The sequence below is a fragment of the Xenopus laevis genome, chromosome 4L (assembly GCF_017654675.1).
Source record: "Xenopus laevis strain J_2021 chromosome 4L, Xenopus_laevis_v10.1, whole genome shotgun sequence".
NCBI lineage: Eukaryota > Metazoa > Chordata > Amphibia > Anura > Pipidae > Xenopus > Xenopus laevis.
Genome location: NC_054377.1, coordinates 61357051 through 61382462, shown reverse-complemented (window position 1 = coordinate 61382462; position 25412 = coordinate 61357051). Strand labels below are relative to the sequence as shown.

At 39.3% G+C, this 25412-nt stretch overlaps 1 protein-coding gene across 3 annotated transcripts in view; it reads right to left on the bottom strand.

Moving 5' to 3' along the window:
• Nucleotides 1-24213, bottom strand: part of wtip.L (WT1 interacting protein L homeolog) — an 82149-nt gene extending 57936 nt beyond the window's left edge. Inside the window, exons 1-2 of one of the 3 annotated variants that reach the window (XM_041589077.1) lie at nucleotides 23119-24213; nucleotides 21405-22860 (exon numbers count right to left, since the gene is read on the bottom strand). In XM_041589077.1, the coding sequence (XP_041445011.1) occupies nucleotides 21405-22839 (1435 nt within the window). In that variant the 5' untranslated portion in view covers nucleotides 22840-22860; nucleotides 23119-24213. Of the gene's footprint in view, nucleotides 1-21404; nucleotides 22861-23118 lie in introns of those variants that run through there. The other 2 variants (XM_041589076.1, NM_001112895.2) reach the window with 2 other exon arrangements.
• Between the last annotated feature and the right edge of the window lie 1199 nt (nucleotides 24214-25412).

Here is a 25412-nt window from a genome sequence, read left to right as displayed (position 1 = left end):
TCTATTGTTTATCTATAGCAGAAGTGCAGGCCATATGATGTATTCAACATAAAATAAATACAACAAGCTGAATGTATGCACCTGCTTTTTAAATAAAGACTCCTTTCACACCCTCTATCATTGTACCTACTGGACAGCTGACATTTGAATTTCTGATTCTAGCTACACACACACACACAATATTTTTGTCCAATAATCAATGGGTTTAACACACCCAGGGTTCTAGCACCTACTGCACTTGGACATTACCCCGGCCATCCTCCAATTTCTGCAATACAAAGGTGTTTTGCCATAAGCCCTAACCATGCCATTTTGAAGAGAAGCCAAAGTATTAGAGACTTAACAAGCAGTTTCTGCCAATGTCTCTTACCACCATAAGCAGTTTAAATTGTTATGTAGGTTCAGTGTAGGTTGCAGTAATAACCAAAAACTGAGCTACATAGGGTGCCACACTAGATGCTAAATTCACATACCATTTCTCCTCAGCTTCACCTGTACACTAAGATCTCATTTCCCATTCATGTTTATAGAGTTCCCTCACGTGTTTGCTTAGGCTTTAACCAAACAGTGATGAATGTTGATAATGCCCCTTTATCCAAATCCAGTCTCTGCAGCATCAAATCCAATTTCTGCTCCATCATTTGCATCTTGCTGCATCTTTGCCCTCTAAACAAACAGAGATTTACATCATAATTGCTCTTTAAAGCAACTCACTTGATCCAAGCAGAATTTGAAATGGTCTTATTTCCCGTTGTTGTTCGGCTGAATGGAAATATATGCAGCAGGGTGATCTGGATTTCTAGCAGCAATGTCATATTTTACATACTTTACAAAACCATATATAAGTGTAAAATAATAATAAACCTATGGGAAAACCATGTGTAAGCTAAAAAAAAGCTCCGACACTAAACCATTTTTTCTCAGGTAATCCATATTAAAAGTAGGGTTGCCATATTTTGACAACAGGCAGACTGGACAGGGGGTGGGCCTGGTGATGTCGGGAACGGGCAAGTGCCCGTGACATGTCGGTGGGGTTATGATGTGGTGATCACAGATGGGCCATTCATTTTAAAGACATGTCCAGGCTGATGGCAACCCTATTTAAAAGTCATTTCCCAAAGTCTTGCTCAGTGCAGAACCCAATTACCAACCATCTCTAGAAATGTCACTGGAAAGCAAAGCAAACTAAAAATCACAAACAATAATAGTTCTTCCCTGGGGTGCTGAATGTAGCCCCGATGTGCAATGCCCCTGCCTCAAGTCTGCCTTAGTTGTCCTAATATTTGCTTTAGGCACAAGGATGTGGCTAGTCAGCTATGCTCAACAATGCTACTTGTTCCTAGCAAAATGCAAAAGGAATCGAACGTAGACTAAACTGTATTAAGCTATGGAAATTGCTGGCTAAAAGCACATACTAAGGAGCAGATTTATTAAAATTCTAGTTTGTGTTTTCTTTCATGTGCAAAAAAACACCATGAAAAATGTGAAAGCAAATATACTTGAGAATATTTGAAACCTTGATTTATCAAAGAAAACGCAAAAAGTTGCATGAAAAGACTCAGCGCGTAAAAGTTGGTAAGTTTCTATAGAGGTCAATGTGAAGTGACTCAACCAACTTTATTTTTTCCCAAGTTTATTAAAATATTGAGATTTTTAGCCTTATTGAAAATAATTGGAACAATTAAATTTTTTGGATAAGCCATGCCTCCCAACATTTTGGAAATAGAAAGTGGGACAAAAAGATTTGCCAAGTGGAGAGTGTCAAATTGTTTGACCATGCACATTTTTGTGGCCACACCCCCTAATTACCATGTTAATTTTACAAAATTTGGCAGCTTATGAAAGTTGTGAACACATTTCTGTGGTTTTTATCTGTTATTACAGTTTTGCTACTGAAGGTGAAATTGCCCTTTAAGCTGCAATTCAGCTTCCCCAAGAGACCTGCTTATGTTAAATTGTTACAATTGTTTCTTTGCTTATCTTAAATTGTTACAAAAGTATCTATTGTGGGCTCTCTGCCAAGAGCCAATTAAGTTAGAAACATTGTATCTTTTTCTAGCTGTTCAGTGCAGGAGATCAAAGATACAGGGCATTTCAGTAACAATCCGGGGCTGTGGGTTGAGCTGTCAAAATTGGGACTGTCCTGCGAAAAACGGGACAGTTGGGAGGTACGGATAAACTAGTGTTTAGGAATTGCTTGCCTTTTGTCAAGTAATTGACTAATGCAATTGTGTTTTCAAAAACTGATAGATCTATCTAAATCAATGTTCTTTTGAGAGCAGTAACTCAACAAGAGAAAGAAGGGATAATTCATGGTAGGAGAATGGGTGTTCTGACCTAAATGGTAAGTAAACCAAAAATTACATTAAGCTATACCGTAAAGTCAAGCGAAGAAAGTAAATTAGAATTCTGTTAAATCCATCCAAATTCTTTAAACAAACAAAAAAAAAAGTAATTTGAGAGACACATCCTTTATATAAACACCATCTCCCAAGGGTTTTATCTGTAGTACAAACATCATCTACAATACAGTAGATTTATCCAAAGTGATTAATGAAATATAACGAGTCACCGAAATATATGCTCCCATGCCTCAGTGCCACCTAAAATGAAAGATAAATCTATATTGTAAAAGGCCACAGATTTTCTTTTTCTTTTCATATAATATAAATGTTACTACGGGATCATGCTGATATTTGGCATTAATATGTGTGCTATATAAAACCTGTCTTGTGCACACAGTCTATGTAACTAATGTGACCATCTGTTTTTCCCTTGGATCATTACTGGTAAAATGCTGACTTATCTCGTCTCATCAAAGTTTTAATGTGGGAAAGTTGAGACAAAAACTTTAAAAATACCAGCCATGCCAAAAGTGATTATTTCTCTGCTAATATACATGAAACACATAGTTCTTTATCAATTAATCTTCTTAAAAATAATATTGCCATATTTTGCACATTGGACAGACTTTGTATGTATTTGAAATAGTGTTCCAAAAAGCAACACATGTTTGTGATAAGGTTCAATTATTTTACTTATTTGAGTCTTTCCCATGCCTGCAAGTCCAGACAAGCTACCAACTACCGTCTGGGAACTGATGATGCCACAATGGTTTTGTTGGCTATAACATACAGTTTAATAGGGGCTGCCAGTTGGTACGTGTATAATCTGCTAGAGGGATACACTGAAGGCAAGAAACCTGAACTGGCAAAAACTTAAACAAATATAACAAACCACCTAGCTAACCTTGCCTGCCCTTCTCCTGACTAATGCAGAAACTCACAATCTAGTTATTTTCATATAAAAGGGCCATCATCCAAAAAAAAAAAAAAAAAAAGAAGCTAATTATAAGCAAAAACCATGGCTGATAATTTCATCCTGCTTATTAATAACCAACCTTGAACACCTAAAAATTTCATTGAATACAAACGGAAAGCAAGATAAAAAGGGGTCAGCCAAATAGCTCTCCCATAGACTAACACAACTTAATTTCTGATGCACAGTAAAAAAATGTATTCCAAGACATGAAAAATCGGTTGAGCTACACATAAGGATTGAAGCTACTTCATGTTTGTTCCATGTGAGGTCAATAATTAGACTAAAGGAAAACTATACCCCCCCAAAATAGCTCATATGTAAAACCCTGCGTCATGTAAGTAAACCATTTTCATAATAATATACTTTTCTAGTAGTATGTGCCATTGGGTAATCATCTGTTGCTTAAGTGTTTATTTTGGGGGTATAGTTTTCCTTTAAAAAACACACACACACACACACACACACACCTCCCCCCCACCCAAAAGGAGGGGAGTGTGTGTGTTAATCTAATTAATCTTCATTTCCATTTAATTATCTTCTTTTCTTTTAACTTTACATTATAAACTCCACTATATACACATATATGATTACAGATATATTCAGACTGGGCCCATACAGTGTAAATAAATGTCCTCTGCAAGTCAATACTGCAGAAGAGATCATTTCCGCATTCTATATCCCATCTGAATTACTATTAATGCCGTTTGCACCATCTTTTCCTGGGGCACTGGCAGAATAAGTACAGAATCTGACTCATTATAGCCCAGACAATGGGCAGCAGGTCAGCAGAGTTGTTACATGTGAGAGAGACAAATGATACAATAAAATGACAACTGTACTGTAAGAGCCATCTCTCCCCACCATAAATGCCTTGGGCAAGAATATAATGGAACTACTGTTGTGCATCTGCATCCAAGTTCCTTTCAGAGAGACAACTATAACTTGATTTTTATTTTCCATTAATGTTTTTCTAATAGTTATTATCTTTTTTTTCCCCTTGTTAACTTGTTTAAAGGAGAAGTGTTTAAAGGAGAAGTAAAGCCTGTTCTAAATATGCATAGGGCACAAGCCCCACTCCCCGATTGTTCCATCAAAAAATGTGGTACCACTGCCCATATGTTTGCTCTGCAATACACAGGTGGATAGAGGGTTGGAAGCTGCCATTTGTTGCCAAATGACATCCTATCAGAGCTTCCAGTGTTGTGATCATTGTTCAGATGCATGAATAAAGCTCTGACAAGTTAGGGGAAGTTTTAAAGGAGAAGGAAAGCTACAGAGGCTGCTTATTGCGAATAGATTAGCCACAATAGTGCAAGCTAGAACTCTATATTTATTCTACAGAATGCTTTACCATATCTGAGTAAACAGCTCTAGAAGCTCTCTGATAGTTTAAGATAGCAGCTGCCATATTAGCTTGCTGGGACATCTCTTCCTGCCCGAGTCTTTCCCTGCTCACTCATAGCTCTGGGCTCAGATTACATCAGGGAGGGGAGGGAGGGGGAAAGATGAGCAAACGGAGCATGCTCAAGCCCCAGCCCTGGAGATTGAATCTGAAAACAGGAAGTCTGATACAGAAGCCCGTGTACACAATAGAAGGAAAAAAATGCTGTGTTTGTTTTAAAAGAGGACTCAGAGCAGCATTACTTTGAAGGTTTACTGGTATTTTATATAGACATTTCTGATAAAGCTTACTTAATTTTAGCCTTTCCTTCTCGTTTAACAGTAAGTGATGCAGCCAAACAAGCAGTCACTAACCACAGAGTGCAACGCTACATTTTAGACAAAGGTATAAGGGAGAGGAGCTGCATTCCAGAAGTCTGATTGAGTGGTTGGAATAGGTAGCATGTATATGGTGCCTTTCTAACAGGCATTAATCCTCTAAACTGCCAGTGTATCCCAAGGCTAGCTACATTTGGGTCATGGCCAGCCAGACAGTGAAGGTTCTCTCATAGCTTCTGCACAGAAACCGTAACTATATACAGGGCATATTTGCTTTTTAAGTTACTTACTTGTGTATAAATATCAAAATTGCAGAGATGAGAAAAAAAATGATTTTTGGGGGATCTTTAAATATTCGAATGTGTACATGGCTCCAAAAAGCAATTACAGGTATGGGACCTTTTATCTAGAATGCTCGGGACCTGGGGTTGATCTCTCCGCAAAATAGGATCTTTATATCTCCCATAGATGCCGTTTTAGCCAAATAATCCAATTTTTAAAAAAAAAAAAAAAAATTCTCTGTAATAATAAAACAGTATTTTGTACTTGATCCAAAGATATAATTAACCTTATTGAAAGCAAAACCAGCCTATTGGGTTTATTTAACATTTAAATTATTTTTTAGTAGACAAGGTATAAAGATCCAAATTGCGGAAAGAGCAACCTGCAGTTTACAGAGGTAAGAGTGCTTTATACCTACAAAGCCTCAGTCCGTTCAAAATGCATAGTATCCCTGCCTCATTCCCCCACCAGAATCAAAGCTAGAATGAATTGAATAATGATAGGAGGAGGGTCACTTCCAGTCAGTGGGAGATCAGTTACAATATTAAATCCTATGTATGTTTCTTCTGCTTTAGTGTTTGCCTGTTTTTGTCTTTCTCTGCCCACTATACATTGTATTGTCATATTCTTAATGCACAGGGAGAGTGCAATATTATGCAAAATGTGCTACAATAGGGATACAGAAATAGCATCCAAAAAACAGCTTAATTCAGGGAAAATGTAAAATCCGAGTAAGTAAATTCAGAGTTGTATATACCTTTTAAAATAGCCAGCACTCATTTCCTGAATATTGTGACTTATTGCTATTCACTAGGAAGAGTATAACAAGGGCACATCCCTGTCCAAAAGAAGTCATCACTTCACAATGCCAAACATGTATAGGAAAGGATAAAAAAAAGACAGATTCATAATTGAGATAAATATATCATGAAAAGTAAATTCTGTTTTTATGGCAGGTTTCAAATCATTGTTTTTTGCATTAATAAGGAGTTGGTTGAATGGGCCTCTATGAATCAATTATGAATGAGTGGACAGTAACATCTCACATGTCTACAAAAGCATTTTATCTTTAAGTTAATTTTCTTTACATTATATCCCTTAAAAACATGTAAAAATAAGGAAGATCTGTATGTAGCACATCATCTGTACAATTCTGGAAACCATTCCATTCTGCACTGTAAGAGGTTAACGCTTTTTCCAAAGCCGCCAGTATATAATGTTCTATTAGTAATCATGCCTGGCTGTGCACATTGGAATGCCATTGTTCCTTGTCAGGAACAAAAAACACAAGAGAATTAAGAAAGCAAACAGTTACTTTCTGTTCTTCCGCAGTCTTTCCAGGGTGATATTTGGGCCCAATGCTGTGCATCACAACCTACTCTATTGCAGGTTTCATGTAAGAAATATAAATAAATGAAAATATAGCTTAAGATCTTCTTGTGCCCTGAACATCACATGAGACTGATATGACTACTAAACAAACCATAACAATCTGAAGCAGCCACTCTGTTACAATGAAACTTCAGCCATGTATAGGGAAGAATGTATACCTTATTTTCAGAACTCAATGCCAGGTGTTAAAATGAAAAGGCGGACAGAGAAAATATAGTTAATTAAAGAAGTGCTTTCGACTTTTCTGATATTATATAGTGCAGACTTGTTCACCTTCAAACAACTAGTTGGTTTCAGATAGATCACCAGAAATAATGACTTTTTCCTAATGACTTTATGTTTTCTATGTGTGACCGTTTTTCTAATATTGAAGTGTAAAGTGTCATTTTTCACCTTCTGAAGCAGTCCTGGGAGAGGGGTCGCCGACCCTGTCAAATGGATACATTTAGTTGATACATTTCTTTTGTTTTGTCCCTGCTGAGCAGAATCCCTGAGTTTCATTACAGGCAGCTGTTAGAATTGATACAATAGTTGCTAATATTCTGGATATGCTGCTGAGAAATGTATCAACTAAATGTTGCAAAATTGTAACAGTTTAGAGTCGGCTCCTGAATTACTGAGCTGCCAGACTCAAACACCAGAGACAGGGACATTCAAATTTAAACTTAGATTTTGGAAAAACAGTAAAAAAATAAATAATGGAAAGTAATTGAAAAAAAGTCTTTATTTCTGGGGAACAATATGAAAACAACTGAACTAAAAAAAGTGTTTGTAAGGTGAACAACCCCTTTAAAGTAAAGTATCAAGCAATTATGAAAAGCCTAAGATTTCCCTTCCCACAAGCAGGCTGAAAGCAAACAAGCACAACTGCACGTCTTTCACAGGATATGGATCAGTCCTGCTGAGACTTACATGCACTAGACTGATTCAATGTGACAAGTCACGACCAGCCAAAAGGAGCTTGCCTGAGACCCAAGCCGTCAGGTTACTATAGACATAACCACCCATTCTCTCATATGAACATCACAACCACAACTACCATCAGGAATGATCAGTATAAAAGTCACCCCCAAGCCACAGTGCATCATGAATTATTTTATATATGTTGTTAATCGGGTCTTTGCAGAATTTAACAGCCCCTAGCCCATAAACCACAAGTAGTGGCAAAGAATGTAAGAGTTTTGTAACGGGTTAAGCACCCTAGGGTGCCCCAAATTGCTGACTGGGTGAGGGATACATGATTTTTCTGCAGCTAGGTCAAATTATGCACTTCACCACTGCTTTCAAACACATGTTTAGGATCCATTATCTAGAATGTTGGAGACCTGGGGTTTTTTGGATAACAGATTTTTCCATAATTTGGATCTTCGTAACTTAAGTCTACTAGAAAATCATGTAAAGATTAAATAAACCTGGTTCTGCTTCCAATAAGGATTAATTATATCTTCGTTTGGATCAAGCATAGGGTGCTGTTTTATTATTAAAGGGAAAAAGGAAATCATTAAAGAAAATTGGATTATTTGTATAAAATGGGGTCTATTGGGAGACAGCTATTCCATCATTCAGAGCTTTCTAGATAACGGGTTTCCAGATAACGGATCCCATACCTGTACCAGCACAATCCACGCCCCTCCTTATGCCTTGGACGTCAGATGTTTTTCCCGTAGGAATAGTTAGGGGCATATTTATCAAAGGTCGAATTTTGATTGAAAAAACTTCGCAATTCGAATTCAAAAAGACCAACCGAAATTAAGTCAAAGTTTTTTTTTCTCAAATAGGTCAGTTTTTGATCAAATAGGTTTGTAGCACATTAGGCTTAAACAGTAATTCGGCAGGTTTTAGATGGCGAATGGTCGAAGTTGAATTTTTAAAGAGACAGTACATGAAGAATTTCGAATTTTCGAATTTTTTTCAAATTCAAATCGAATTTGGACTAATCCCTAGTCGAAGTACACAAAAAATAGCTCGAAATTCGATTTTTTTTTTTCATTCGAAAATTCACCCCGACCTTTGATAAATCTGCCCCTAGGTGTTTGCATCATCTTAGTTAGCCAATGAAGGTATAACCTTTACACCACTTTTGTTATGCTTCATATAAAAAGTTCTTCCCTATAACTTTCTTTCTTACCAGTGATCTGCTCAAAATCCCTAGGAGAAAACTAAAAAAGGTACAAAATCACATGGGATATATGATTTTCCATTTCACTTTTTCAACAAAAAAAAAAAAGTGTTTGCAGTATGTTGACATGAAAATAGAAGAAATGAATAGCTACATTTTGTGTCTATATGTTTCATTCCTGTTGGCTGGAGTCTAGAACAAGTACATTTTCATGAAGTGACAACTGCACTTATGATCTGGAATCCTGAAACAAAGTAGCAGAAGCCAGCTGATTAACCGACCCAGAGAAGTGACTTCTGCTACAGCAATTAGCCAAAATATTACTGGTGTAAACTAAGCAATGTACCGTTTATTGGGTGGATCACTGTGTCTATTATTTCTTACTGTGATATGAAACCAACTGAGACTATTATTTATTTAGTGCCATTGCTCCCTGTAGCACTTTAGAGAGTACTATCCAAAGGCAGAGCTGGAAACACTCCTTTGAGTGAAGATTTATGCCCTGGGAGAGGATTCTACATTTATATAGGGAAGCTTGGAATCATCCACTTTGCATTATTAATAAAATACTACATAGCTCATTTGTTAAATAGGACATTCCTGTAAGCTAAATGATGTAAAGCTAAATAAAAAGCTATGCTTATTTTTTGTGATGCCATTCCTTTAAAGCATGTAGTGTCTTGATACAGGATACAGACTGAACATAGTTCAATGCTTGACTGTATTTTTATTCTCAGTAAAATCAATCTAATTTGAGTCTTGTGACTCCAGATGCGAGACATAATGACTGCTTTCTGATGTATAAATAAGGCACTGTGGCTTAGGAATTACAGACATACTGAGCAAGCAAAGGAACTGTGACGCTTCCCCTGGAGCCAGGGCATGTGCATTCATGTGCTGTCCATGGGGACTTCTGAGCAAACCACTACTTTATTTACACTCAAGCACAGTAACGCTAATTACAGCCTATGCATAGATACAATCTGGCTTACCGCCTGTCTTTAAAGTAAGGGACTTCCTACATGTGACCTCTTGGCAAGTTACTTATGTCCCTTTCAATTCAAGCCTATATTAAACCCACAGCAACTTGCTGTTCCTTCACACCAAAGGCATGAAGTCTGTAATAAAGATGCTATAATAATTGATGGCTTGTGTACTGTTACTGAGAATGTCAAATGCAACATTCAGCACTCTTTAATGGAAAGAAAAAATAAATATATGTGTATATACATACACAGATATATATATATATATATATATATGAGACCTGTTATCTAGAATGTTTGGGACCTGGAGTTTTCCGGATAAGGGATCTTTCTGTAATTTAGATCTCCATACCTTAAGGGCTAGTCCACACGGGGAGATAGCCACGCGTTTGCGGTCGCGGCGACAAAGCGCCGCGCCAGTCGCCGCGACCGGCGCAGGCGACAGTTTTGTATGGGCGCCTATGTAAAAACGCCTGTGCTAACCACACGAGGCGATGCGCTTTTCAACAGTCGCCTGAAAATGCCTCGCCAGGCTTTTTCAGGCGACTGTTGAAAAGCGCATCGCCTCGTGTGGTTAGCACAGGCGTTTTTACATAGGCGCCCATATAAAACTGTCGCCTGCGCCGGTCGCGGCGACTGGCGCGGCGCTTTGTCGCCGCGACCGCAAACGCGTGGCTATCTCCCCGTGTGGAATAGCCCTAAGTCTACTAAAGCAACCACATTAGCATATGCATCAGTGATAAGTGTAATCCTCATGCTGGAGCCACACTGAATAAACTGTAAAAAAATAAGTATTAATTATATTTGACAGCTTGCTCTTGTAAGGAGCATGCTGCTACATTATTGGCAGGGTTTATAGGAATAAGTCGAGCATCTCCGGGCAAGCCAGCAAGTGAATGGCCCAGTTTCTGTTGAATATCCCAGGTCTGTAAGGGTCTTACTTACTGGACCCAATACACAACATGTACCCCTCTGACCAGTTAGCCCAATTGAATGCACTACCAGTCACCGCTCAGGCAGGAAGTGATGTCACACCAAGCTAATATGGTAGCTGCTATCTTAAACAAACAGAGAGAGCTTCTAGAGCTGTTTACAATCAGGTATGATAAATTATTCAGCTGAATAAATATAGGGTTATAGCTTGCACTATTGTGGCTAATCAATTGGCAATAAACTGCTTTGGTAGCTTTCCTTCTCCTTTAAGTTTTAAAAAGCAATAGCGGTAGGCAACTTTTCTTAATTTTTTCAGTGTATGTCAGAGACATAAGGGGCAACATTGGGCAAATCTGCACCTAGCTACTAACCCATGGAAACCAAACAAATGCTTGCTCTTCTACCTGCAGCTGCTGAATAAAACTAATCATGGATTGGTTGATAGGGGATACTGCCAAAAAATATTTTTCCACATAACGTAACATAACCACTTGGTGAAACTTCACAATGTACAACGGTCTCCCTGATTCTTCCATGGATACACATCGTTTTTGCCTCAGGGCACATCTGAGAAAAGTATTTAGTGAGAATATAAACTAGTCTTCCGGTGATATTTGCCTTGATGATACTGTTCTTTCTGACAAGCTTCACACAAATGTAAAAGAGAAGCAAATGCTTGTATCAAGGGGTTCTTTTTGCATAAATACACAAGAGCCACAAATAATCTGTTAAATATACACCCATAAACAGTGCTTGATGATTTCATCAGTTATTATGAATGCTTAATGATGTCATACCATAAAACTAAATGTACACTCTACCAAAGAATGATATTACAAGTCATCTGCCTGTGGCCTCATGCCCTTTTATGGACATGGAAGTCATGATTGTAAAAAAAAACTTATATTGGGACAAATATGCATTGCATATGGTAATATGTTAAAATGTTGCAAGTCATGAACAATACATAACATGGCTATGCCAAAACATTTTCACTGCATACACTTGTAAGAAGCAGTAGATGTACCAGTGCTCCTCTGGGAACCAGTTTGCACTGCCACAACATCAGCCATGCCAGCGTATGAACAGCAAACAGACATGCACTGGGAAAATAATGTCTTGGATCAAATATGATAAAGTGACAAACATCACCTTTAGCTTCTGTACTGCATTTCATAAATATGTGTTATGATTCTACAGGCAGATAACTATGCAGGTCCATATTTCACATCTGAAACTTCCAGTGGATTTTACGTAGCTATTGCTAAACTATGGCTTTCACCATCTGCTTATGACCGTATTCTAGATTCTCTTCTCTTATGCTGTATTAAAGGGTTAGTTCGCCTTTAACTGGAAAGCTGCTGAATTTAAAGCTAAATAACTGAAAAAACACAAATAATAATAAATGAAAACCAATTGCACATTATGTCAAAATATCAATCTCTACATTATACTAAGGGGTTATTAAGGTTCAAGTTGTGTTTTCCACAAAAATTTGAGTTTTCAAGGTTTTCTTTGGTCAACAACATTTTTTGGGTAAACAATAAGTTTAAAAAAAAAACTTGAATTTTTTAAAATGTATTATACCCCGACCCTGGAAATAGCTCGAATCTGAAAATACACCATCTAAAAACATGTTGAAGTCTGGTAGGAGTCAATGTGAGAGGTCCCTTGAACCATTTGAAGATGTTAATAGCCTACGTCATATGTTTGAGTTTTTTCAGAGGGTTTTGCCCTGAAAATTCGAACAATTGGTGCAATTTAATTTTTGTCCTGCCGAAAACTCAATTAATTTGAGTTTCCGGATTGTTAACCCTGAACTCGCTGATTCAAGCTTTTTCCATTGGAGTTTTTTCTTAAATTAGAAACCATATGAGTTGTGAGTTCATTTGAGTTATAAAAAAAAACCCTAAAAGTTAACTTAATGTGAACAACCCCCGTTGTTACAGGCGGACTTCACATAATGAAAACTGATTTTATATATTTTACATTGATCTGCAATAAAACAAAATTTGCAATGAACAAGAGTAATAGTAATTCATCCATCAACATGATTGTTTCTTAAATCCAGATTTCTAAACAACCGGACATTTGATCTTCGAGTCAACTTCAAGGTCAAATGTCCCAATAGAGCAGTCCCTGTCATTAAAAATAATTTCTCAGTAGATCTTCATTTTTGTGTAGATAAATACTGCTGAAGCAGAACATCGCCCATCTGGAAAGTTTCTCTTGTTCTCCCTCCCAGGTGTTGCTCCAGACTAGACACTTAAGGAGGATGATCAGGCATGAAGCACTTCTGTATATGCCCCTACCATTCCACTTCATTCATGTCACTAATACAATTACTTGGACGTTTTGATTAATCAGATTAATGACATGAAGATGAAACTGTAAGTAATGCTGCTCCGAGTCCTCTGTCAAAAGAAACACAGCATTTCTTTCTTTCTATTGTGTATACACGGGCTTCTGTATTTCATCAGCTTAAACCTCCAGGGCTAGGGCTTGAGCATGCTCAGTTTGCTCCTCTCTCCCTCTCCTCCTCGCCTTTAACTGGAGAGCTGCTGAATAAAAAGCTTAATAACTGAAGAACCACAAATAATAATAAATGAAACCCAATTGCAAATTATCTCAAAATATCACTCTCTACATTATACTAAGGGGTTATTAAGGTTCGAGTTGTGTTTTCCACAATAATTTGAGTTTTCAAGGTTTTCTTTGGTGGTGACACGTTTACATTCACACACTTTGGATGAACAACCTTCTTCTTACATAAATTATAGGCCCTCTAAATGTATTACATTCTATGCATTACATTCATAAAGGAAAAATGTTGAACAAAATTTGCATCAGTAAAAAAATGTACGTGGGTATCTTGTTTGTAGTGATGTGCTGGTTGAGCAAAACTGGACTCTAACCCGCTGCTCCTCCACCTGCACCTGACCCTAACCCGCTGCTCCTCCACCCACACCCTAACCTGGCGCGTTCCCCTCTTTATATAATAGAATATAAATTGAGGTGTGCAGAGGCGGAATTGGGGCAGAAAAACCAAAGACTTTGTGCTAAAGCCGACCCAAACCCGCCCGACCTGTGGGCTTCGGGCTGGCCCGCACATGACTACTTGTTTGCTCACTGCCATTCCCTTTTGTATTTTATAAAATAATATACACATAAACATTACAATATACAAAGTAACCTAGGGTTTCATGATCATCTAAAGACCCAAAACCTCAATGAAGGTGCTTTTATATAGGTCAAGGTTACTTACAATATCCTCAACTTTTTAAAATAGCATATACATTGTCATAAAATATATAAAAGTATCAGTGAGGTATGCAACATTACTAAGCACTGTTTTTAAGAATAAATTTTACAGGTTATTATTACATAGTGGATAATATAAGTTATAATGAAGTCAGTGTGGAGTTACACCGGTCACAGAACTACAAGGGGTGCATTACTCCTTTTAATACAAGAGTTGCAACTCTTGACAAATGAAGAATGATTGTGTTAGTAACAGGACAAAAACCTATTAGCACGTGGCCTCAGGCAGTGGCGTAACTAGAAATCACTGGGCCCCACAGCAAATTATTTTTCAGGCCCCCAAAATGTTTAGAGGTTGACTTGTTTCTCCAATATTTATTGAAATTGTATATGAATTAGGGCCTCATGGGGCCCCTATACCTCCTGGGCCCCCCTGCAGCCGCAGGGTCTGCTTCCTCTATAGTTACGCCTCTGGCCTCAGGCCTGCATACAGGATAACAGATTCGAAGGTGATAATAGGCATGTCCTACCAACAGCCCACAAGGAGCACTTGTCTGTCTGGACACAAAATTAGATCTTTCTGTATTATCTTCTGAGTGCATGTACAGGGCATTTGCATATTGTTCACTGCCTTATAGGAAAATGTGCCACATAGGATGACTTTATTATATGAATCTAAATTCAGCAAAAAGTACTGGGATTCACACAGTCCCTAATCCAAAACCCCACTGGAGGCAGCAGCCTGTATTAAAGTCTATGGGGCTAGAGCCCTATGCCAGCACAAGGTTATGGAATGTCTAATACTTTTACAATTTACTGTAGGAAGTAAAGCAGAGTTAGGTGTATGATTTTCACAAAAAAGGAATAATATTAGTAATAAGGTTAAAGGACAAGGAAAGATAAATTCATCGGGAGATTAAATATGCTAGATACCTCCGGTAAATTTAATCGAGGTTTTTTTCCTCGGCCAGTACTCCTTTAAGAAAAATAGTAAAACAGCTCTGCATCACCATTTTAAGTATCTTTCCCAGGCATCCGTCAGCAGATTTACAGGCATTTGTTCATTAGCAGTGAACATCTCATATTTGAGGTAAATTAGACAATGGCACTGCTCTGCTTCTCCTGCAGAATTGCTGCAGAATTCAAGTTAAAAAAAAACTGTTAGGCCTAACTTATTGGCCCCTGAGTGAATTTGCATTTGCTTGACCTTTAAAGGGAAAATATACAATTGTTCAGTCAGTTGGGCTTATGTAGAAAAGGTGCATAAACACTATATGAACAATAGAGAAACATTTTTAGTGTTATTTTGTACAGGAACTGAATATATAAATCTTTTTCATGGAGTCCCTGCCTTTGTTTTGATGCCTGTATAAATCCTCCTTACTGTGGAGTGCAACATGAGTGTGCAACATGAGTGGTATTTAGTTGGGAACCTGGCCACCCTGTCATCTTTATACAAATTCTAGGAATTCTTTTGCTACTGAGTCAATGCCACAGGTGTTTCAGCAAAGAAAATATCAACAATTATGAGGACAAAGGTGAATTCAGTCTGTCATTCCTGTATGTGGGAACAAAATACCTCTCACACAAATGTATTGTGGCTTGTGACAAAATATTTGCTGCTCTGCTGGGGGCCTCCGTGCAGCAATCTCCCTACACAGTTTATCTATCAACAGATGCCATTTTGTCCTTGGCATTTTCTGTCAGGTTATCTCAACAGACAGATTATAAATAAAAATATTGAGAATGGGAACAGACAGTTGATTTTCTCATGGGGTTTAAACGCTGCAAGAAAGCCAGTTAAAATACTCGCAGACCCCATCGATGCAGGTAACATCTAAGACAGTCACTAGTGCAGCAGGGACTCTTCTCCCAGTAATATGCATGTTTCGGAGATAAAGCTGCGCTGCAAACATTCATTGCTAGGAATATACCAACACATGGAGCTAAGGTGGAAGTTTGCTATGATGTCCATGGGGTAATACAGGTTGTCTATGAACCTGTGGGACCTACAAGCTGGGCATATAGGGGCTGCAAGAAAATGCAACCTGTAAGTGATTGCATCAATATATCACCTCCACCTTTCAGTTTTGTGGGAACTGTTTACTTTTTTGCCTCTATCATTTTCTTTGGACATACCTCCAAACAAACGCACATGAAATATCTAAACATACATACATACATACATACAGGTTCTTGGCCTATGCTCATAAGGACAGAGCAGGGACTGAGAATTATATTTGTGAAGAGAACCTAATAGGAATACTACCGTACTATTATAGCCGGTGTTAAAGCAATAATACGACCACATTCCGATTAGCCAAATTTCCCTCACCTCAGTTACAGATTCAGTAAATGAGGCACAAGATCCAACAGACATCCTATTCATACAAAGACAGAGCTACAAGGAGCCTGGAACAATCATGTCACAAATGTGGAACAATCCATTTAAAGGTTACCTTCTTTATAATGAGCGTCTTCCTCTATATAAGAGCTTCAAATATAGAGCAAACTACATTCTTGTTAGGCAAAACATAACATGAGAAAATATACCCTTTACTGTTAAATGTTATATGATTTACAGTTATGTCACACAAAAACTACATCACTAAGCAGATTATGACATCACAAATTGCCTTTTATATTTGAATATAATTTACAAAATATTAATTAGGGATGCACTATTTTGGGATTCAGCTAAACCCCTGAAAGATTCGACCAATGCCAAACAGTATCCGAATTTGCACCCACAAATTATGGGTGGTGAGGGTGAAAGAGACCCATCTGCGCAGTTAAAATGCCTTTACTGCCTTGTTTGTGTTACAAAAAGTCATGGGATTTTAAGGATTAAGATCTGGTTTGACTAGACACGAGGATTCAGCCGAATCTGAATCTTGATGAAAAAGACTGAATACCAAACAGAATACTTGATTCGGTGCATCCCTAATATTCATGGCTTACGTGGACCCCTGAATTCATGAAAAAAAACATCCACAGTACGCCTAAACTGCACAGTCATTTCACCCATGTCACAAACCAGTAAAGAGTAAATATACTTCAAATCCATATTCACCAATTTATTGTGCAGATGGACCAAAACCTCTGTATTCTATTTACACATTAACAGGCCACAAACTACTTTGGAAGGTTCCTTCCGGTCTCTTTTAATGAGAGTAGTTCAGGTTATACTTCCCAGATATATAAGCAGAGTAGAACCCCAGTTCCTCATACCCTCACTCAAGTCTTCATACAACAGACCCAATACAAAAACACACTCACGTATCATAAAACCTTCTTAATACGGACAAGGCACCCCTGCTATCATAGAGCTATACAGTGCCTTGCTTGAGGTTCTCATAAAATACCTCATAAAAAATGTTCAGTATAATAAATGGGCCTAGGTAATTATGCACAGATATATCTGCATAGTTCACTGGATTATATAAGTATGAGTTGCCTGCTTCATCTGCTTCAAGCTCTACGATAAACTCCTAGTAAACAACACCCAAAAAGGGGTATTTGCTTAGCTGTGGAAATATCCGTGCTCTATTCCTGAAAAAGTAATTCACTACACTAAAACTACTTGTTTTCTAAATCCTTAAATGGTTAGGACAGTACCTGCTATAAGGATGGTATGTTGTGTCCAAAAAGTCCTATCTTCTGCGGTTACAGCCCCAGAATGTCCAGGGCCCAATCACTATGGAGAAATGGATTCAGGTTTCTGCAAGCGTATCTTTGGATGCAGCAGCCCAACTTCAAAAGTGGTTCTTACTTTCATGTCATGCAAATACCACCCAATTACGGCCCATGTTTCTTAGCAGTAATAGGCATTCATCTGCCTGCCACTGCACACACAGGCCCAAAAACCCTTGAGTGATTTTGTTCAGGAGTGACATGCAGGTTCCATTTCTGACATCAGACAGTATTCATGTTGATCTAAAGGGGTTGTTCACCTTTAAATTAACTTTTAGTATGATGTAGAGAGTGATATTCTGAGACTATTTGCAGATGGTTTTCATTTTTTTTTTATTTGTGGTTTTTGGGTTATTTAGCTTTTTATTCAGCAGCTCTCCAGTATGTAGAGGGTCCAAATTACCCTAGCAACCATGCACTGATTTGAATAAGAGACTAGAATATGAATAAGATATAACATCCTACAAGATATAACTTAATAGAAATTAACTTAAACGTGAACCACCCCTTTACGTATTCAAGATTGTATGTTTTCTAAAATGGTGAGCTCCACCTTCTTATTCTCGGACACATATTAGTAAATGCAAGATTACATTTTGACTTGTCTGGGTAGCGAAACCACTTCCTAGAATCCCACCTTTTTCCTACTTGAGTGGCGAGGAAAAGGTTAATGCACTGGCCACTGCAAAGAGGAATGCACTAGCCGAGGTTTTAAGACGTAAAAGAAAATCCACAGTCATTGTGTTTGCTTCAAACCCGACTGAACGTGTCCTTTGTGCTGTGTGCGTGTTGGATTTCCCCTATTGTTGATGGCATCTCATCTTATGACCTCAAACCGTTCAATGAGTGAAAGGAATGAGAAGCTTTGGGGGGAAAAAATCTACCAGGTCCGAGCAGCAGCAAAGAAAACAACCTCCTGAAATCTCAGGATTAGATTTGGCTTTAGCTAAAGTATTCCATCTATGTGGCACTTCATTAAGTACTCTGTCCGACAAGCATTCTCAGAAAAAGATCTTGCTATTGAACAAGCCACACAAATGAAACCGCATCCAAAGTAAATAAAAAGCTGTTTTTGTTTGTAGCTGTTATTTTTTTCTCATTTTCATCCTTCTATGAGTAAAAAAAATACTTAAAAGTGGCAGTAAATTTTGCACTAGATTAGTCAGAAGAGTGATCCAAAAATACATGCACTTGAACCGAAATCATTCTATAAAAAAGCTTTCTATTGAAAAATCTGTGGGTGCTTCTTAAAATGACATTTCCCACAATTAAAGATACATATAACAAGAGCCTCCTAAAGTCATGGAGACTTCATCCCTACCTCAACATCACTTCCTTTTTCAGCCCACATTATAAACTGCTGGAACACTATATAACAATTAGCGTGCAAACTCCTCCCCTTCTGATCTTGATAAAACATTTCTTCTACCAGGAAACAATTGCTGGCCCTGTAACAAGGTCTGTTTTTACATCATTATTTACATTTCTACCAATGTATCCATGAACCGTGAATACTTTTTAAAAAAACATTCCCGGTCTAACAAAAGTATTGTAATATTCTAAACGAATGCAGATCCTGGCCCAATCGGCTAGTCCCTCACAACGGTCACAAAGGCCACAAGATGCTATTACTGGAATTTAATTTTAAAAATCCATTCTATTACATACTTGGTATAGAGGTTGAAAATGATAAAAGGGAAGCTAAAATTTTCAAATAAAGCATATATTTATTCCAAATATTCCTTACATTCCTACATTGGTGTTATAAACCTACTAGAAATAGGCAGTTAGCTAATGCACAAAAGCAAATTCTGCTTTTGGGCCTCCTGTAATATATAGTTGTAATTGACTTATCCTGTGCTAGATATACATACACTATATATATTGCAGAGTAGCGCTTCTTGCTGAAAATATCATGAAAGTTGATTACCAACCCACTTAGCCGAAAGGTGGCCATACACAGGCAGATTAAGCAGCTGATTTGGGTCCTTTAGCCCTCCAACCCACCTCCCAGACCAATATCTGGCCGATATCTAGTGCAAGATCTCGATTGGATAGCTTTGATTTTCCCGCCCAATCGAGAACCACATCAACTAGCCATTGGCTGGCATAACCGTCATTGTACTCCGATCATTTGAACGTAGGGCCGAACAATCAGACTAGCCCAATATAGCCCACGTTTGGTGAGCATAATGGGGGAAGATCCGCTCATTTGGCACTGTGTGTCCTCCTTTGATGTGTTCCACCACCAATAACAAATATCTATAAAAGCCAATATATTCCTCAGCAGTATGCAACAGATGGGTCTATCTCACATAAAGATAACATACAAATATTGGCCAATACAGGAGATAAATAAGGTCGTCCCTCAATAGAGCTTACAACAATTATATACCTTTTCCCAATTTTTAACCAGTGATTTATTTTTCTTTTTTTTTGCTTCATTCATGACTGTATGGGGAAATGTATGGGTTCTGTTATCCTGAAAACCGTTATCCAGAAAGCTCAAACTTACGGGAAGGCCCGCTCTCATAGACTCCATTTTAATCAAATGATTCACATTTAAAAAAAAAATGCTAGCTAAGACATAATTCATCCTCATTGTTGGGAAAACAATCCTATTGAGTTTATTTAATGTTTCAATGATTTTTAGTAGGTGTAATAGTATGGTGATCCAAATTACAGAAAGAGGCCCAGAGCATTGAGGATAACACATCCCATTCCTGTATTTAAATAAGATAAGGTTCCATGAATTCTCATCCCAACATGTTACAGGGGTTGCACTGCCCTTCATGCACAAGGCATAGTAAACAAGATCCAATATGCAACCTCCATCATTTAACTGATAAAAGGGACCTGAATATTAAGCACAACATGAATCACACTGAAACAGTTACAGGTTTCATTGAGTTTTACTGCCATAAAGCTTGTACCTGAGCACCTCTGCAAAACAAAGGGTTAACGAATGAAAGAATTGTCTTAATCAAGGCTACAGTGCAACGTGGTTTCATTACTTATCAACTTATGTTTAACCTCTTTGTTACTAAAGGGCCTGCAGTACTATACAGTTTATTTCAAGCCTAATTGCACTGGACACTGTATATACTGTCTACCCAACAGAATTCTATAACATCAGCAAACACTGTTTACTATTGTAATTTATTAAAACATGTAACTCTACACATAAGACTTATCAAGTCATTAGCACTTACTCTTATCACTATTCCTTTGCTATAAGACAAGCACATTCCAGGGAAAGTAGTCACTTATTAATGGAACATTCTACAGGAAATGAACCAACAGAGAAGGAAAATTATTAGATGGTTTGCCTCCTACTGCTGGGAAAGATTAATTACACTAATTCTGTTTAGCATACAGTAGGATTCCTAACATTCAAGCCACATTCCAGGTCACTAGTCAACGCTCCACAATTTGAGGTACTAATCAGAAATAACATTTAGGGGGGGCGGGATTAATTACTATTTCTTTCTGGAGATCTGGCAAAAATAGACGCATTCACAGATTTAATTTACCACATCAAAATGAATGATAATGTACCACAAAAAGCCACTAACCTCAAAATGAATATAGAAATAGTACAAGTAAGGTATATCAACCAATGCTAGTGCTGATTTTGTTAGCATCAATTCAATCAAGGGAAAGCAATACTTGAATAAAAAATAATATGCTTCACTCACCAAAATATTCTTTTTTCATGTGCAGTTCAAGCTCCTTCTCTAGTTCCAAGGTCAGAGCTTCTAGCCTTCTCTCTGCCTGACTAGGTCCACTCTCCCTAGATGGGGTTACTTGATAAGGTAGTTTGAACCGGTGCACTGTAGCAGATCCTTTGGCAGAGCTGAAGTTGTAAGATGCTACAGCTCCAGAATTGAGATCATGACTTGAGGTGATGGTTTGATGTTGCTCCTGTCTTGGAGGTGACTGAGTTAGGACCTTGTAGTGACATGCCTCACCTAGATCCTGTACAAGAGTCTCCTCTTGTAGACTTGTTCCTAGCATGGAAGACCTGGGAGAGGGTACTGTGAGATCAGTATAGGCCCCCATAGATCCCCTGGAGCTTCTGGAGCTGCGAGAGCTATGGCTTGAAATACTGGACCTAGGGCTAACCACAGATGGGTTGCAGCTGCCCAAGGTGGCAGATCTACCTTCCTGTAGGCACATACTAGACCTGGGGCTTACAAGACTCCCATGACCTCCTACACCATCTAAATCAGGGTTGCCTGATGGCACATACCGTGAATCTGAATAGCTAGACCTCGGACTAGTGGTGCATGAATACTGACTTGCTGTGCTGGACCTGGGACTGATGTGCCTCTGATCATAGCCCATACTGATGCCACTAGTGCGGTTGCTGCTGGGCTTGCTTCCACAGTCATAACTAGTCAAGCTTGCCCTGGGGCTTGAGTGTTTGCTAGTATCACTAGTGGTGCTAGCATAGCTAGACCTCGGACTCAACACCCCACCCTCATACTGCCCCAAACTAGATCTGGGACTTGTGTATTTCTCCTGCTGCCCTGGCACAACCAAGCTGGACCTGGGACTGGAGAATTTGTCAAGCGAAAGGGCATTGGAACTGATACTGGATCTAGGGCTGGAATACTTGCTGTGCTCCTGAGAGGACGAGGCGGAGGATGCCATACTAGACCTGGGGCTGGTAGCACTCATGCACGAGTTGCTCATCTTGCCCCCAGAGTATAATGCAGTAATGCCACCCTGTTTGGCACTGATGGGGACACCCTCAAATGAGTTTCCACAGCTGTGTCTATACAGCTCTGCAGAGTATCTCTTGTTCTTCTCAGAGATCCCACTGTAGCATGGCAAGGCCACATCTGACTTGTAAATGCCCTCGTCCATGTATCCATCTCCTCTGCTGCCATTCATAGATCTCAGCTGGGAAGACCCTGGTGGGTAAACTTTGTCCGAGGAGGAGTGAGGCAGATACTGTGCCAGGCTGCCGTTCAGCCTTCTCCCTCGGTGATCTGCCACCAGAATGTGATCATTGGAGAGCAGCATGTCCCCCACCGGTCCGTACAGCCTGCTGTGCCCATCACACAGGGACAGATCCTCCAGGAACTTGCTGGCCTGCAGTGCAATGTCCTCATCGTACTTCTCCATGTCCTGCCTCCTCTTCCTCCACTGGAACAAGCAAAAAGGTAAACACAATGGAATCAAATCAATTGCAAAACACACACACACAACTGTGAGGGAAAAAAAGCACAAAGTATTACCGGCCAACTTCAGATCAGACACTAAAGATAAAAAACATGCAACTTGCCCCAATCAAGCTCCTGCTGAACTACAATTCCCAGAAGCACCTATTGGGGTAGTTGTAGCTTCACAGGAAGGAATAGAGCACAAGTTATTGCGGAAGGAAAGGTTTATGGCATTCCATACCTGGCACACGGCTGCTGCTTCTTCTTCTTGTGCTTCTTGTGCTTCCAGCAGGAGGGGGAGTCAGGGAAGGAGCCCGGGAAATAAAAAAGAATCCCTTATGTCACTTGAGCCTTAACTAAGTTGATGTTGAGTCAATGGCATGCTGTGCGGAGGAATTTCCCGGTCTCTTGCCCCCCTCCCTCTGTCTCTTTCTTTCTTGTTTTACGAAACAAAATGCATGAAGGTTCCTGAAACAGGACCGAGGAGACATAAAGAGGAGCCGTCAAGCAGAGGGGGTAGGTGGGTCTGACTAGAGAACAGGCGGAGAGACAGACCAGATGGGAACTGGGAGGGAAGAAATGGCAAGGAGGGAGGGACTCTTTTCTGTGCCTTTTTTTTTTCTCTCTGCACGGACAAGGAATGTGCGGAAGGAGACAAGCGTACTAGGGCCGCGAGGAATGTGGTTAATGCTGCGACCAAACAATGATTGTAACCAAGTCAGACTGAGTCCTGTACAGGGGCAGCAGCCAGGCACTGGGAAAGGGACAGCGCTCAGGGCTCAGTCAGGCAGGGAGAGAGAGCTGCTCAGAGTAAAAATACAGGCAGGAACTGAGGGGTAGGTGAGCACTCTGAAGGCAGGTACTAGAGAGGGTAGCGAGTAGCAAAACTGGCGCGCAGTGACAGACAATAGGGATGTACAAGGTAGACGAGAAAGGTCAGTGGCGGCCAGTCTCTGAGAGAGAGCTCTTATGGCGACAGGAAATAATAGTACAGAGTCAGAGCACCAATGAGAGAGCGCGCTGGTCAGGCAGTGTTTGTGCACAGTGAGTCCTGGGTATTGTATGGACACAACACACACTGAGGATGGGCTGAAGGTAGGAGCAGCTTTGGGCACAAGAAGAACAGGGCAAGCAGGCAATGAGCAGTGTGAAGGAGCTGTAGTAAGTGAACATTACTGGGGAAACCAGCACTTACCATGAGGCAGACAGGAAGTGAGAGGATGGGGAGCATCCCTATGAGAGTCTACAAAATGAGCCCACAAGGAAAACTGGCACTCAGAGAGCAAGTTGAGCATTTAACAGACAGGCCTTTAAAGCATGTAAGCTGATGGCCTAAAACTATGAATCCAAGACGAACTATGGCTCCTATTGGTGCTGTCCTCTCCCAACAGGATTGCATTGACCCCCACTGTGATACAAGCCAAACAATTGGGTCGGCCATATTGGCCCACCATGTGGATGGCTAGATTGGAGGAAAATCCGCTCAACTGATCTTTATGCCCACTTTAAGGGTGCAGATGGAGCTTGCAGGGCACGCGTGAATTGAGATGGGAAAATTGAGAACAAAGGCACAGGCAGGCCTATACAGAGGAGTGTGCCAGATGAGCTCCCATGGCAGGCACATAAGGGGTAGAGGAACCCAAATTCTGTGATACTACAGACTTTGCTTTATACTTGGGAGAGATAACCAGGCATTGCAAGAACTAAAAAATACTTTTTAGATGTGCTCATTAACCACACATGGGCCAGATTTGTGGCGGGTGTTGTACTTACAGGGAACAACCATACAGAAGACCCTGTATTAGGCATCTGCCTACCTGTGCACTGAGAGGCGGATGCCATGCCTGCCACTGCATTTGTAAAGACAGTAGAAGGCAGTGGATCACATTTTCTCTGCTGGTGTATATATGAGTGACCTTAAGGTCAACAAGGATTAGCTTAGAAATGCTGAATGGTATGTTTCTGTACAAGCCCAAGGCCACCACAGCCCTTTATCAGTCAAGATATTTGCTAATCTTGTTCTGCGGATTGCCACATGTACTGTGGCAAGTATGCAGAGACTCACTAATGGCCGCATTCAGATACATTGCATACAGACAGGAAGGCAAAACACATTAAACAAAGTGCAATCCCAGGGACACAGAAAAGTTAGATGTGTGGCTGCTGGGTACTGAGAATGAGCACATGCATCTAAGTCTATGCCATCTAAGTATGCAGCACTACAATATCAAAAAATAGTTGCACAGTGTAATTACATGTTATTCGTTCTTTCAATGGGGCCCTATTTAGGATCAGTGCCCAGGGCATAGGTTCACTATGCCGTCACCTTGGACTGGTCTTGCAAATGCACTAAGGTTGCTCTTGGAAATTTTGTAGAAATTTGTTCAAAAGACTTTTAAGGGGTTATTTATTAAGGTTAGAGGTATTTATTAAGGTTTTTGGGTTATAAAACTGAGGTTTTTTTTAAAGAAAAACTTGAATTCTTCTTTTCTTCTAGTTTTTTCCATTACAGTTTTTTTTTAAATAAGAAACCAT